At 38.1% G+C, this 14789-nt stretch overlaps 1 protein-coding gene across 1 annotated transcript in view; it reads right to left on the minus strand.

Moving 5' to 3' along the window:
- Positions 1-14789, minus strand: part of DCC (DCC netrin 1 receptor) — a 750532-nt gene that overhangs the window by 60367 nt on the left and 675376 nt on the right. Inside the window, exons 23-24 of the mRNA XM_077777558.1 lie at positions 13252-13414; positions 4974-5200 (exon numbers count right to left, since the gene is read on the minus strand). Coding sequence (XP_077633684.1) covers positions 4974-5200; positions 13252-13414 — 390 coding nt within the window. The remainder of the gene's footprint in view (positions 1-4973; positions 5201-13251; positions 13415-14789) is intronic.

The following is a 14789-nucleotide window of genomic DNA, read 5'->3' on the forward strand; positions in this document are numbered from 1 at the left end:
TATTGATGTTTTAAATAATAATATCTACTTTTTTGTTACCTAATCAATAGAGTCCCATTGCACAAACATTAATAAAATGTACCATAACCTTGTTACTCAGAAAGAACCACTATCTATATTTTGCTCTTTNTTTATATATACTTATATTTATATATATACACATATATATATCTTTTACTAAAGTTACATTATACCATACATACTATTTTGTAAACTTCTTAGCAATATGAATGTTTTCCTCTGTCAAGTCAGTGTTTATTTATTTATTTAAAAATACTTATGTTTCTAAGTTCACGAGCACCATCCATTTTGTTTAATTTAATTTTACTTTATTTTATTTTAAGTACAGTGTATACCTAATGTGGGGCTTGAGTTCCTGACCCGGAGACCAAGAGTCACATGCTCTACTGACTGAGCCAATCAGGTGCCCCATTTTTATCACTTTTTAAAGTCCCACATAAACTATGAATTTACCACATTTTATGCAACTAGTACTTAGGGCCCAAAGACATTACAAATTATTATAAAAACTCAGAAAATAAACTACATTTTTAAAAAGTAAGGCTAGGTATATTTACATAAATTCATTATAATTCCATAAAATATTATGGCAAAGATTCATTAAAAATGATAAGAATGGTATGTGTAAATTTAATATGTTAACAAAGAGGGGTGCCTGGGTGGCTCAGTTGGTTAAGTGTCCAGCTTTGGCTCAGGTCATGATCTCACAGTTTGTGGGTTCCAGCCCCTCAAGGGGCTTTGTGCTATCAGCCCAGAGCCTGGGGCCTGCTTTGGATTCTTTGTCTCCCTTTCTCTCTGCCCCTCCCCTGCTCACTCTCTGTCTCTTTCTCTTGCTCAAAAATAAATAAACATTTTTAAAAATACATGTTGAGAACAATAAAACTGAATTTTTGAATAGTGTGTATATCATTTGTGTAATACACACACAAACCATATTATATATACACATTTGTGTGTATAAATATATAAATGTCAATAGACCTGTGTATTATATATTATATATATTATATATGTGTGTGTATGTGTATATCTGTATAGAAAGATTAAACACAAAATTCTTAACATTGCCTTCCTTTCATGAAAGGGATAAGGAATTTGGGGATGAGGAAAAGGTAAACCTCCTTTTTATTTCCTCTGGCTATTATTAAAGTTATTTTCACAACTTTCCATACTATTTTCTTTTTTTTAAATTACACACACATATTTTTTGATTAAAATAGTAGTTAATAAAATGTATCTGTCCATACATCCTCCAAAAATCTACATAGAACCACATAAGACAATAAAGCTATGCAAAATGTACTCTTTTGAAACAACTAAAGAGGAGAGAATAAACAAACTTTCGATTTCCTACAAGCACAAAAATAAATAATATTTTCCAGCAAAGCTATGACTCAAAGTTGAACATTTGGGAAAACAACACAAAAGAGAGAAGAGGGGAATAAGGCTCCTAAGCTTGACCTAAAAACATTCAGAAAATCTACCCCAAGGAAAAGTGATTTAGAAGTTTCCTAGTAGACCAGAGCAGTTAAAAGTAAATTATTTATTGACATGGAGTTTTGTTCTTTTAACAAGGAGAGTACAGAGAATGCTTCCCATAATGGAAAAGATAACCAGCAGGACTTTGAGTGCTACTTTCCTTTTACTATAGAGTTGTCAAGTAGGTCCTCAAATTGAAAACAAATAGGCACAAACACCCTCTCATTCTAAAAAAATAAAAAAATAAAAATAAAAAAATAAAAAAAACCAGCTATCAGTTGGAGTTAAGCTTCTCCCAGGACTTATTAAATGATCAAAAGTAGTCTGGCTGTCCCCACCCCAAATGTCATTAAAAGATAAAGGGAAATATAAAGAAGGAGGAGTCCTAGAAATAACTGGCAAAATCTTTTGTGGGCTGAGAAGCAATTCTGTCCCTCCCAGTGGGAGACAGTGCTCTCCTCCTGATGCCCCTCTAGGAGCCAAAGCTGCCAGAATAAACACGTGTAAAGTGTGAAGGTTCCTGCAAAAGAGATCTACCTTTCATTCACTCTCCAGATAGTAGTCTGTTCAGGTAGCTGGCTTGCTGGTCTACCCTGTGTCTATTTAAACAGAAGAGGTTATTGGAGAGAGCAAGACTGAAAGAGTGCCAGTAGTGGAATATGAGCTTTTTCATTTGGCCTGAATGTTGGGAGCCGATTCTGAGCTCATAGGTTGAGAAAGACTCCCTATGAGGTTAAGGTGAGTTGCACAGACTCTTACTGATCAGATGGCTATGGATATCCACCACCACCCTCAATTGTTTCTGCCTGGAGCACCAACCCCCAAGGCATCTTTGTTGATCAGTATTCGGAATGACTTATTCTGGCCTTGAATATGCTGTTTGCACCCTGTGAAGGAACCTATTGTAGGAACTTCTTTTGTGATTATGGGAGCAAACATTTGTGTTTCCTGAAAGACCTGTTTTTCTTAATACTTCCCCTTAAACAAACAAGCTATTGACCCCTGCTGGCATAGAACTAACTTCACCCTTTTTACGCTAAAAAACATTGTCTTGTATGCTAAAGATACCTTCCTTCCCCATAGGATAAGCATCTAAATCCCCTACCTCAATCACTATTGATAAAGGTTATGCATGTGTCTTCTACAAATCTATGTTCTGGGAAATTCTTACATATCAAAGAAATTTGTCATCAGAAATCATTGTCTAAGGCAAATGCCACTTCGGTGCCATCCCCCAAACACTTAGTTATAAATTAAAATTGAGCCCTAGTCAGAGCAGAGATGCCTGCCTGGTGACCAGAAAGCTTCTCGGGGCTCTCTCATCCCTCCCTCGCTGACACCGTCCACCCTTCAGGGACCCCTGGACCCGGCCAGAGCAGGACTCCAGCACCTGGCAAAGAAGTAGGTGCTTCTTTTGGGTCAAATAGGTACTTGGAAAGTTGCTCAAGCTTGAATCTTCTTGCTGGAATTCACCCAAGTGCCCCTGACCTGCCAGACAACAGTAAGGTTGACCGAGTGATTCCTGGTAGGAGTGGGTGAAGCCCTGACTTGATATCTCACAGCCTGTAATTAGCCAGTGGAAGAATTCCACAGGGTCTCATAAAGAATTCATACTTGTGTTTCACAAGAGACGCAGAATTTGGATGTCACATGAGGACAGTCCACGTGCTCAAAAAGCAGCACAGCACTTCAAACTGTCCTTTCTGCCCTCCCTCCTTGCCTCTCTCCTTGTCTCCCTTCCCCATCCTCCTACACAGCCACGAAGAACAAATAGGTAGGAGGAATAAGTAAAGGTGTTTCTGAACCAGACTGTGCTTCCTCCTTCTGCCTTATCCCCACTTCTCCTCCAAGGTGCTGGAGGCTTTAAAGAACAAATTACAGCCCTAGTCTTCAGAGCCAAAAGTCTAGCTGGCCATAAGGAAAAGAGAACTTTTAATTTATATTTCAGATTGCAAGTTTGAACAAACTAGAATGCAGTTTAACCAACTGAAAATGATGGAAAAGTTAGGGAATCTGCTTGAACTGTTCTTTAAGAGCTAGAAAAATTATACTCAACAACTTGCGGTTAAAAATCAGTAAGTGATTTCCTTGTTTAAACAATTCTAAGCTGAAAAAGTCTAGTAAACCAGTTACATGTTCAAATACCTAAAATATTTTAATTTAGTTTTAAAACAACAGCCACTCATTTTGTAAACACAAGTAGACCAAGAGGTTTGTTTCTGTTTATGTTTTTGGTTTTTTTTTGGATGAGAGTACTTGATTGATTATTCTGCTTCCCATAAGCAGTTCGAAAATATGGTGACCAACAGAAAGTGAAATATCTTACAGCCACGTTCTTAGTTATTCCTAGACATGAATTGTTCTGTACCTATTTATTAAACAGTAGGCTTTTTTTCTTCTGATCATGTTGTATATCAACATTGGCTGCAGATAGACTCCATCAACCTAGGCTAGTGATCATATAATGTGACTACATGGGGATGAAAGTTGAATTTCACAGTAATCAAGGCCGAAATAACAGGAGAGTCAATGTTTTCACATGTTACGTGGCCCTAATGTGATTTTTTTTAAAGCAATGACTTGAGAGCAAATTTAATTTTTTTAAATGTTTTATTAATTTTTGAAAGACAGAAAGAGACAGAGCATGAGATGTGGGGGGCATGGGGGGGAAAGGAGGCGAGAGGCACAGAGAGAAATGAAGACACAAAATCTGAAGCAGGCTCCAGGCTCTGAGCTGTCAGCACAGACCCTGACAGGGAGCTCAAACCCATGAGCCATGAGATCATGACTTGATCCAAAATCGGATGCCATGATTAGAAATTTAACTGACTGAGCCACCCAGGTGCTAGTGAGAACAAATTTAAAATCAACTTTCAATTATTCATAGACAGGATAATTGAAGGAATTTAAAAAATGTACAAGTAGGGGTGCCTGGGTGGCTCAGTCAGTTAAGCGTCTGGCTTCGGCTCAGGTCATGATCTCCTGGTTAGTGGGTTTGAGCCCCACATTGGGCTCCGTGCTGACAGCTCTGAGCCTGGAGCCTGCTTTGGATTCTTGTGTCTCTCTGTCTCTGCCCCTCCCCTACTTGCACTCTCTCTCTCTCAAAAATAAATAACCATTAAAAAAATTTTTAGAAATGTACAAATATCTTCACATTTTGAAAAAACTTTCATTCAAGACTTAACAAAAGCAGTAAGTTTTTTGGGGTTTTACTTCACATTTCAGTATTTCCCAAGTGTACCACCTGTTAACCTCTTAGAAGTTTTAAGTAACGTTGTGGTTATAAAAGGTAGGTAGTAGGATGATTGAAAAGAAACTAGTTAATCAACCAAATTTACATCAGATTATTTTAAAAATTGGTAAGTGACCCACAGATTGAGGGGAAGGATGTCTCCATCAAAGAGGAAGTAGAGAACTCCCTTGTGGGTTTCAGAATGGCGGGGGGTTGTCCTGATGCCGGAGAGGAGAGTTACCTGAATGAGAGGTGCTTTTGCTGCCAAGCTGGGTTTCTGACTGGCTGTGGCTGACTGGTGTGAGGTCTTGGCAACTTTGGATGGGAGAGTCCCTTCCTGTAGGGTCAGTACCCGATGGCTTCTCAATATTTTTCATCTCCATTTCTTCATGATGTATCCAAAGATCAGGGGGCCTGAGGTCCTTCTGGCTGCCCTTCCTTTTGCCAACACTGTGGGTGGCCCGTTTCCTATGGAACAAAAATTGGAAAGCAAATGTGAGTGCCTTTGTTCAATGCTCCTTCCTCTCTTTTCTCAGTCAATTCAAGTTAGAAGCAGAGATGGATACAAGAGTGCTCCCAGGAGGAAACCTGTGAAACCCAGGAGTTGGCAGGCATGTCTTGGCTGCCTTTCCTCATCTCCCCTGGAGCTTCACCACATTATAGGAGCAGTGGTTCTGAATCCCCAAGGCCTTGGCTGCCTGCCAGAGAGTGCCTGACTTGAGCTTCACCAGCTACAAATTCGCCACAAGGTGACAATGGGTGAGATGGAGCCATATGCCAATCTTTGGAGCCAGTCATAAGATACTTGACTGCAACATCTGTTTAGGAGATAAATGAAGGAGTCGTGTTGAAAGGGCAAATGGAAATAAAATGCCAGAATTTGTGCCAGTCCGGACTGGGGTTTAGAAGAAAGTCTATAGCTCAGCTGTATAATTTAATGTGCTATTTGAAGACAAAAGGCTGAATGAGAACATTCTAAGGAGAATAAAAGCACTTTTGCCTTGGAGTTACTAAGTATCTGGATGGAAACACAGTAAGATCCATCCTTTGAAAAGAGAAGAACAGTAGTTTAGAAGTATGCTTCAAATATCTATTTTCTCAATAAGAATTTAGCGAGCATAAATTCATTTTTCAGTGGGGCTAGTGAGATTCAAATGTTCCCTGCAGACTAAGTAAAGTAGCGTGATACTCATGCTAACCATTCTCTCTGGTAGGGGTTAATAAAGTATGGCCTGCAGACCAAATCTGCCCACTGCCCGATTTTGTAAATAAAGTTTTATTGGAATCCTACTGAACTCCTTTCTTTTCACACTGCAGCGTGTTGAGTAGTTGCAACAAAGAACGTTATGTCCTGCATGTCTCACAAAGCCTCAAATATTTACTGTTTGTCCCTTTTCAGAAAGTTTCTGCCTCTGCTTTACAGTTCCTGTTTTTAAAATCTCTACGTGTAGCTTTGATTGATAATAATGCCTCTTCTAAGACAGAATTCAGACGGTTAAAATATAACCTTTGATAGAACCCCAGAGAAGTAACTCCCCTCACTTCCTCACTTGCAGCAAATGGCTTATGAGGACAGCAGTTTTCATGGTTGCTAAATGGTTCTAACAAACCGCTTCAGTGAAAACTCTTTGTAACCTGTACAAGGCCACTGAGAGTGGCTTCATTTTCCAGTGCTGAACATAACCTTTGCATTAATCAATTAATACATGTTTAGTGGTGTGACTTGTTGAATTTTCTTTAATATAATTTTGTCTGCTTTGAAGCACGCTGATAAGGAGACAAAGAATGCCAGACTTAATATTTATCAAGTAGTTTAGGAGAGAAATGATGCAGTATTTTCCATTCTAATATTTTCTCTCTAGCTACCTGCCTTTTGCTGATTTTGGCAGCAGTCCCACACAGACTCTGACAATGGTCTGTAAAATTCCCTTGAGATCATTTTCTTGTATCTAAAATAATAACTTTCTGCTTACCATCCATTCCCTGAATTCATTTCCTTATACTTCACCTGCCCACAGGAACTCGTCTGCAAATCACACGCAGTTCGCTATGTAATCTACCCGTGGTAACTTCTTACAACAATTTAATGTCATTTCCAAACTTGGAGATTTCACCCTATTATCCTTCTAACAAATCAAAACGCTAAACAACTTTTTAATCCCACTACCTCCAAGACTGAAAACAGAGAAGTACCAGTTCCCAACATCAGGATAAGACGTTCAATCTTTTCATAATAACTCAATATTTAAGTAGGTGTGGGAGGGAAATGTGCCAAATAATTTTCAAACTAAAAATAAGTTACGAATTCTGGTTTCTTCTTGCTTACAACACAGGCCTCATTCATTCATTCATTCATTCATTCACCAGCCCCTATAATCGTAGTACCATGCATCCCCAAATGTATTTCCTTAAAAAAATTTCCAAACCTGAGGGAAGTAGAGCCTTTTTGTATGGTGTGATTTATAGCCTCCATCTGGGAAAACATTATCATTCTTGATAAAATGCATACACATTTTTCTGATGGATTTTAGTTAAATTAAGACCTTTTCTGAGAAGCTGCTCATCCACTTAGCTGTTAGCCAAGAATCTAAAGTCTCTAGGGGCGCCTGGGTGGCTCAGTCAGGTAAGCATCTGACTCTTGATTTCAGCTTAGCTCTTAACCTCACAGATGGTGAGGTAGAGGTGGGCTCTGCACTGATAGCATGGAGCCTGCTTGGGATTCTCTGTCTCCTTCTTTCTCTGCCCCTCTCCTGCTTGTGATCTCCCTCTCTCTAAAAATAAGTAAATAAATATTTTTTAAAAACTAAAAAAAAAAATCTAAAGACTAAACCTACTTTATTTCCTTTTTGTATATATTCTATGAAAGACCATCTACTAACTACTTTTGTTTTCTATAATGTCTCTTATCAAGAAAGAAATCTTTGACCTTGGAGAGGACTCCCTTCCTGGCAGGTGGTAGTAGCCCAGCCGCCCGATGGCAGCAGGTTTGTAATAAAAATGACATCTGTTCATAACTAAATTGTCTGAGATTTGTCTTAAAACCTGCAGGAACATTGTCATCTCAGCCTTCTGTCCATCTGCTCGTTCTCTGACACAGTGGCTGCTACCCACTGTGGTTCCCTAGATCCTCCATCTCATCATTGGAACCTTCAAAATGTGGATGCGGATGAACCTATGCAGTGGGTCTTGAGGTGTGGCTCTTGGACCAGCAGCATCAGCATCGCTTGGAAACCTGTTAGAGATGCATGTTCTCAGGCTCCGCTGGCCTTCAGAAACTTGCAGGTGGGGGTGAGAGGGTGCAGGTCAGCGGGAGAGGGTGAGGCCCAACAGTCTGTGTTTTAATAGCTCTCCAGGGAAATCAGATGCGACTCAAGTTTGAGAAACATCGCCTTAGTGAATTTGGTTTTGTTTGTTTTTATTTTAAACCTAGTTTTTGCATTAATATAGAATATGTCACATGTTTACCCCTCCCTACATGCACCTTTTCTCACAGGTACCAGTAGTCTTCCAGCTTCCAAAAGTAGCCATAGGATGCGAGGGTCTCTTCCCACCCCATGGATTATTGAATAAAGGCAAAGCAAGCAAACTTGGAAGGCTCTCTGCTGTCTCTTTCTCATACCACGGGCAAAGTTTTCACAGCATAATCAAGTGTTTGTGTTTTTTATTCTCTCTCTCTCTCAATCTCTTTCTCTCTCTCTCTTCCTGTCTCTCTCTCCCTCATTGTACTTTTGCCCAGAATGCCTTCACAATCCTATTTACTTGCAAACTACTGACTCTTAAATATTTTCTTCAATCCTCTCTTCTGCAGGAAGCCTTCCTGATCATGCTAGGTGAGTGTCACCTAGAATACCTAAATCATTTCCCTTGTCTCTTTCTTTACCACTCACCTTGCATTGATGACTGTCTTACTGAGCTGGCCAGATGCTCCCAGTGTGTGAATTGGTTTCCTCCAGTGAGACTGGAGCAAATTCTGTTTCTTTCACTTATCCAACAGCATCCATTGTTTTGCAACATGTATTCATTTATTTATTCAGTGAACATTTACAGAATACTGAGTATGTGCCAAGAAATGTACTAAGTAATAGAAATGCCAAAATAGGTGAGACACTGGGAGCTTAATAAATGAATGGAAAATGGTACAGCTACTGTGAATTTCTTCATTGTTGGAATCATGAGCAGGCAATGGGTCATGGAAGTTGGTAAAGCTGAAAACATGAAGGAACCAAATCACAGGAGGCCTTCCCTCCAACAGAAACATTTTTAATAATACCAGGAAGTCAGTGGGAAATTACAGACAGATTTTTAGCTCAAGAGTTAACATTAATCAGATCTGTTACTTTGTATAATGCATATCACATACTGAACATAGTAATTGCTTGAATTAAATAATAAGAATTTTTCATTATTGACTTGGAAGTATTTTTACTGCAAGATTCTCTTTTTTTTATTGGCCTCTCTGTTTCTTACTTTGCACATAACCTATTACTATAATAGAAATTTGTTTCCTGAATCACTTTTAATCAGTATGCTTCGGATGTGAACTGGTAAAAGCCAACACTGGTTTAGTATACATTTTATTCAAGACTGTGCCCTTTGAAGTTCTATAATACTAACAGTTCATAGGTTCTTTTGTCACACTGTAATAAATTATTAAATTCCTTTCTCTGCTAGGCATCCTATGTTCAAGTCGCTCACAAGAGGCAGAAAAATAGCTCTGTACTAATTCTTGTGGTCAGATAGGTGTGTATCCGAGATCTGATGGAAGGTTGAGGCAAGGACACTTTGCCCCAAGAGGGAGTTACAAAAGGCTTCAGAAACGAAGAAGGCCTGGAAAGAGTGTGAAAGATTCAAGTTAACCAGGCAAAATATATTAGGGTGTATAAGTACCTGCCCTCTTCTTCTATCCAAATCTTTCCCAAAGGTTTCCCACTTCCTAATTCTCTATATTGATTATTTTCATCCTACCAACTGCTATGAAAAGTAAAATAAAAAACTTGTATTCAAAACCCAGGGAACATGTGTCCTAGATACTCAAATAAACCTGCATTTTCTGTGGTGGAATTAAGATACACTGAAGACCTAAGAGGTTGCCTCTATGAAATAGGGAAAAATAATTAAAATGCTAAAACCTTGAAAGTCAGTGAATGTAACCAATGCTACAGTACAGTAGATTTCATTTAAGAGGTTAAACATTTGTCAGCACTGAAAATTATTATTTTTGTCAAGAATGTGGACTAATATTTAAAAGTTGCCATATACCTGTCAACTCAAATAGTATGTTTAGTCAATTGGTGACTTTATCAAGTAAAACTTGAATTTTATTTACATATTTAAATTTAATTTTTTTCAGACAAGCTATTGATAATCTACCCAGGTAACTGCCTTCAAAATGTGAGAACCATGTGTCATGGATTTCCAGGATATTCTCAATGTCAAATCTTTTGTCTTTAGTATCTACAGATGCATTCTAACTTACCATAATCCTTATTCTGTAGCTAGGCTGGGAAAATGTTATTACTTTACTAAAAGGCACAAAACCCCTCACCTACTCCCTGTTAACCTAAGCTTTCAAAAACACATTTTTTTCCTTCTATTCTATTATAATTTCATTAATTCAAAATGTGCAAGGGGAGTCTTTTCAAAATAGTAAGCAATTTTAAATTAATAACTAAAATGAAATGCAAAATTATTTTTATTTCATATTAATTTGATGCCAAATGTTTCCATGTGATTCTATAATTTGATAGTATTCCATGGAGAATTTCAGTATTCTGACGTGAAGAAGATGATAGAATGTATTTAGCCCTATTTCTCATTTGAGGAAGCTGACGTTCAAGGATTAGGTTTCATTAAGCACCACTAACTTAATTCAAGAACTGGGGATCAGAACTAGAGCTTGGGTTCTATCTTCTGTTATTTTATATCATAAAAATAAAATGTTACCAACTAGAATGTGCATCAATCAGATAACTACCTCATTATTAAATAAATATATGTTCCATGATAAACCATACAATAAAATGTATGGACATTCACTTGAGTGAAGTATTACCAACAGTGCACATAAATATGTTTCAAATCCATTGGATACAATTCAAGAGCCTCAGTAAAACACAAAGACAATTTACAGTCTCCAGCACCAACAGATAAAGAGATATTGAAGCAATCCATGAATGTGCTTCCTATTTCACGTTATTAATTACATGAAACTCTCATTTTTCTGAGAGTTCTGTAAGGGACATTATTTCTGTTTTAGATTGGAATTGATTTTGCTTTCATCTGCATCACTTAATTTGTTCGAAAAGCCTCAGTGATGGTGGTATCAGGAAGGATCCTCAGTGAAATCAAGAAAAGTTAAATTAAAACTCAGGAATATCTTGAAGGATAAATTTTTCTTTTTCACATTTTCTCTGTTAACATATACAAACAAAGAGGCCGGGATGAGTGCTACATGAGAAAGATAGATGAGGCAAAATTGTAAAAATATGCCAAGTAAATATTAAGAGATTTTGAGTGAAGGCTGAGGAAAAACCAAAGTGGCAGTAGGATGGAAGCTATAAATTTCCTTTCTTTGGTTTTCAGCCATTTATGGACTGATATATTCTTTCATTCATCTCTTAATTTTAAAAATGAGTCCTATCCAGGGTTCAATCTCTACTCTTTCTAAATAAAATCTCCAAGCTCTTAACAAGTGCTTAGCATGGGATTTAAGACAAGTTAGGAGTTTCTCAAAATAGCATGAAATGCCACTTTTGCACATGGAGAAGATTGGCATTTTCTCCATGAGGAAACAAAATATGTCCAGGAATTCAATTCATCAGGTCGATGTAATCCTCCAACATTCTTCTCAAAAGGATAAAAATGAAAACAAAAACAAAAACAAAACAAAACACCCCGCTCCAGATGGTTCAGGTAATTAAACTTAGTTTACTGAACACATTCATGTATTTAAAGCTATCATGAAATAGGCCAAGCTTGGTTTTGATGTTTTCCTATTTTCCTTTAGTGACTCTTTCTCAGCTCTATTTCAGAGACCTGCCACATAGATGCTCTCCCATTCTATGTCTGCACAACCCCTTTCCTGGAACTATTTCACGAGAGACTGTACAATGCCTTACTCCACTACAGTTCAGTTTTCTCCAGAGCCTCACTAGGTGTCCAGCACTCTGGAAGTTCTGTGTAATTATGATTTCCCAGAATGCTCACACAAGAGTAAGTTTAGCTCAGTGTGCCTGACTTCTTGTTTAAGCACAATGAATTAGCACACCAGCTATCACCAGCTTGAAGATAGTCCAAACTCATACATGCAACCAAATATAAAATTTGTCCTGCCACATAAATAAATACAAAAACTGCATCTATACTCCTATGTCACTTTCTTTAGCTTGTACATCATCCTGTATCCTATTTCAAATTCTTCTCTTCAAAAGGTTGGAAGATACAATACAGATTAACAAATGGGTCATAGGATTTTTAAAAAAGAGAAACTAAGGTATTAGCAAGGGAGGAAAAACAATGATTTGTTAGAGAATCTTTCTCTGAAACTGTGTGTAGCATGTAGTTGTCAAATCTGCTACCTTATAGACCCGGTGTCTCAGGCTTTCAGAGCCAGCATTATGCCTGAGGCCAGAGGGAAAAAAATCAAGGGAAGATCTTATTAGAGCCAATTCATTGAGAGAGTACAGCTGAACGGGACATATCAGGCCAGATCTGAAAAGTGCTAGAGAGGCAGAGAATAACCTGGAGATTATTGCTGATTCCCACAATTGGCTGACACAAGGTTAATACGCTGGTTATGGATGTTGCTGGAAGGGGATAAACTGAATTAAAACCATCTTCCCATTCTAAACTTTGACTTTGATGTATCATCATCTGCATGGGCTATAATGTAGAATTGCATAATATGGAAAAAATTTAAACCCCTCAAAACGTTGAATTTCTGAGAATCAACCACAGTCGGGAAATCTAAACATTGTGAATTTCAAGGATCTCTCTTCTATCCTAAGTTCTATCTCCAAACTAAATACTCCACGGTATTATAACTACATTGAGTTTGGTAGCCATTCTTGCAACAAGCATTGATTTAAGTTCCTACAGGCCTCCATGCCAGAATTGATAAATACTTTTAAAGGAACACACATCTCCAATATCTTATACATAATTACAGACAGGGCCATGAATTGGAACCTGATGAAATCCATTTTCTAAATGTTGCTAAAGGAACACCTGCGCTCATCTGAAAGGAAAGATCTGGACCAGAGTAGTCAAGTCAAGCAGAAATGCCAAGTGGGTCTCCAGGTGGATTCTATTATTAAGTCTGCAAGTCTAACCCTCACTCACTCAAGTTATGGGCCTGAACTGAACCAAAGGCAAGGTTTTGCTCAGGTCAGAGGATAAGGAATATGTGGTAAATTATGAAAAAAAAAAGAACACAGGAAGAGACTTCTCAAAAATATAACTCAAGAAGGTGATAGGTCAAATAGTGACCTCTCTCCTCCTAGGAACCAGTGGTTACCTACTTTCTCTGCTGGGCTGAAGAGCGCCGGGTGCAAATCACAGCCACGATCACTACCACCAGCACTGTGATGACGCCAACGGTGACCACAATGATTACAAGCAGGTTGCTGTTCTTTTGAGGAGTGACACTGCCATGTGGGGGGTGCATCTGGCCAATGGGTGGCTCTGGGAAAAGACAGGCAAATGGAGATCAGATTTAGGGGTAGTGACAGCTCAATATTTATCAAGTTGTTAAGGATGTGAAAGTTCCTATTGTTCTGGGCATTCTTGAAGCTGGGGGAAGAAAAGCAATGAAAAATGAGAGGAAAGATCTATGTTATCTCCCCCAAGAAAATTAAATATATGTCCACACAAAATCTTGTACAGAAACACTCTTAGCGACATTATTTAGAAGAGCCCAAAGTGGAAACGACCCAAATGCCCATTGACTGAAGAATGGATAAACAAAATGTGGTGCCTCCATACAGTGGAATGTTACCCAACCATAAAAAGGAATGAGGAGCTGATACATGCTATGATATGCATGTACCTTAAAAATGTTATTCTAAGTGAAAGAAGCCAGACACAAAATATCAATATTGTATGATTCCACTTATACAAAATATCCAGAATAGGCAAATCTGTAGAGACAGAATGTAGATGTGTTTGCCACTGTACGGGCGGAGTGAATGGGGAAGGACAGCAAATGCGTAAAGGGTCTCCTTTGGGGATGGTGAAAATGTTCTGGAATTAGATAGTGGTGCTGGCAGCACAACCTTGTGGATGTAACTAAAAACCACTGACTTGGTGCACTTTCAGAGGGTGAATTTGTAGTATGTAAATTCTTTCTCATTAAAAGAAAAGAATTAACTTGTCATATTGAGTAGAAAGTGGGGGAAGGAGGAAGGTTACTTTGTGAGTATTCCAGGGTTATGAGAACCACAGGAGGCCATGCTTTATTAGAAAATACTATTTATTTGATGGTGTTAAAGACAAACTATTTGACTCCAATCCCTTACAATTTATTTCCATTTTTTAGGAAGCTATCTATAAAGCTTTAACTTTACATTTAATTTTCAACCTATTAAAAGTGCATGAATTCCACTTAAAAGCTGTCACTTGGTTCAAAAGAGTGTCATAAAATCCTGATATGAATGTTGTCTTGTCTTGCAGTAGTACCTCATGGTAGGCAATATTTAGGTGAAAATAACAGACTAACAAGAGAGTTTTTTATAATTTGCTTATGTAAACAGGAATGGCTCATGACACCTTAAACTGCTTTCTTTAAATGTTCAGTGATCAATTAGAAATATTATGTTCTACATCATGTTATTCAATAGAAGTCACATTTATAAATTAATTTAAAGAGGTGCCTGGGTGGCTCAGTTGGTTGAGTATCTGCCTTTGGGTCAGGTTGTGATCTCATGGTTCATGAGTTTGAGCCTCACATTGGGCTCTCTGCTATCAGCACAGAGTCAGCTTTGGATCTTCTGTCCTCCCCTCTCTCTCTGCCCCTCTCCCATTCTATTTGCTCTCTCCCTCTCAAATATAGACATAAAAA

This window comes from Crocuta crocuta, unplaced genomic scaffold, assembly GCF_008692635.1.
Source record: "Crocuta crocuta isolate KB4526 unplaced genomic scaffold, BGI_CrCroc_1.0 scaffold36, whole genome shotgun sequence".
In the NCBI taxonomy this organism is placed as follows: domain Eukaryota; kingdom Metazoa; phylum Chordata; class Mammalia; order Carnivora; family Hyaenidae; genus Crocuta; species Crocuta crocuta.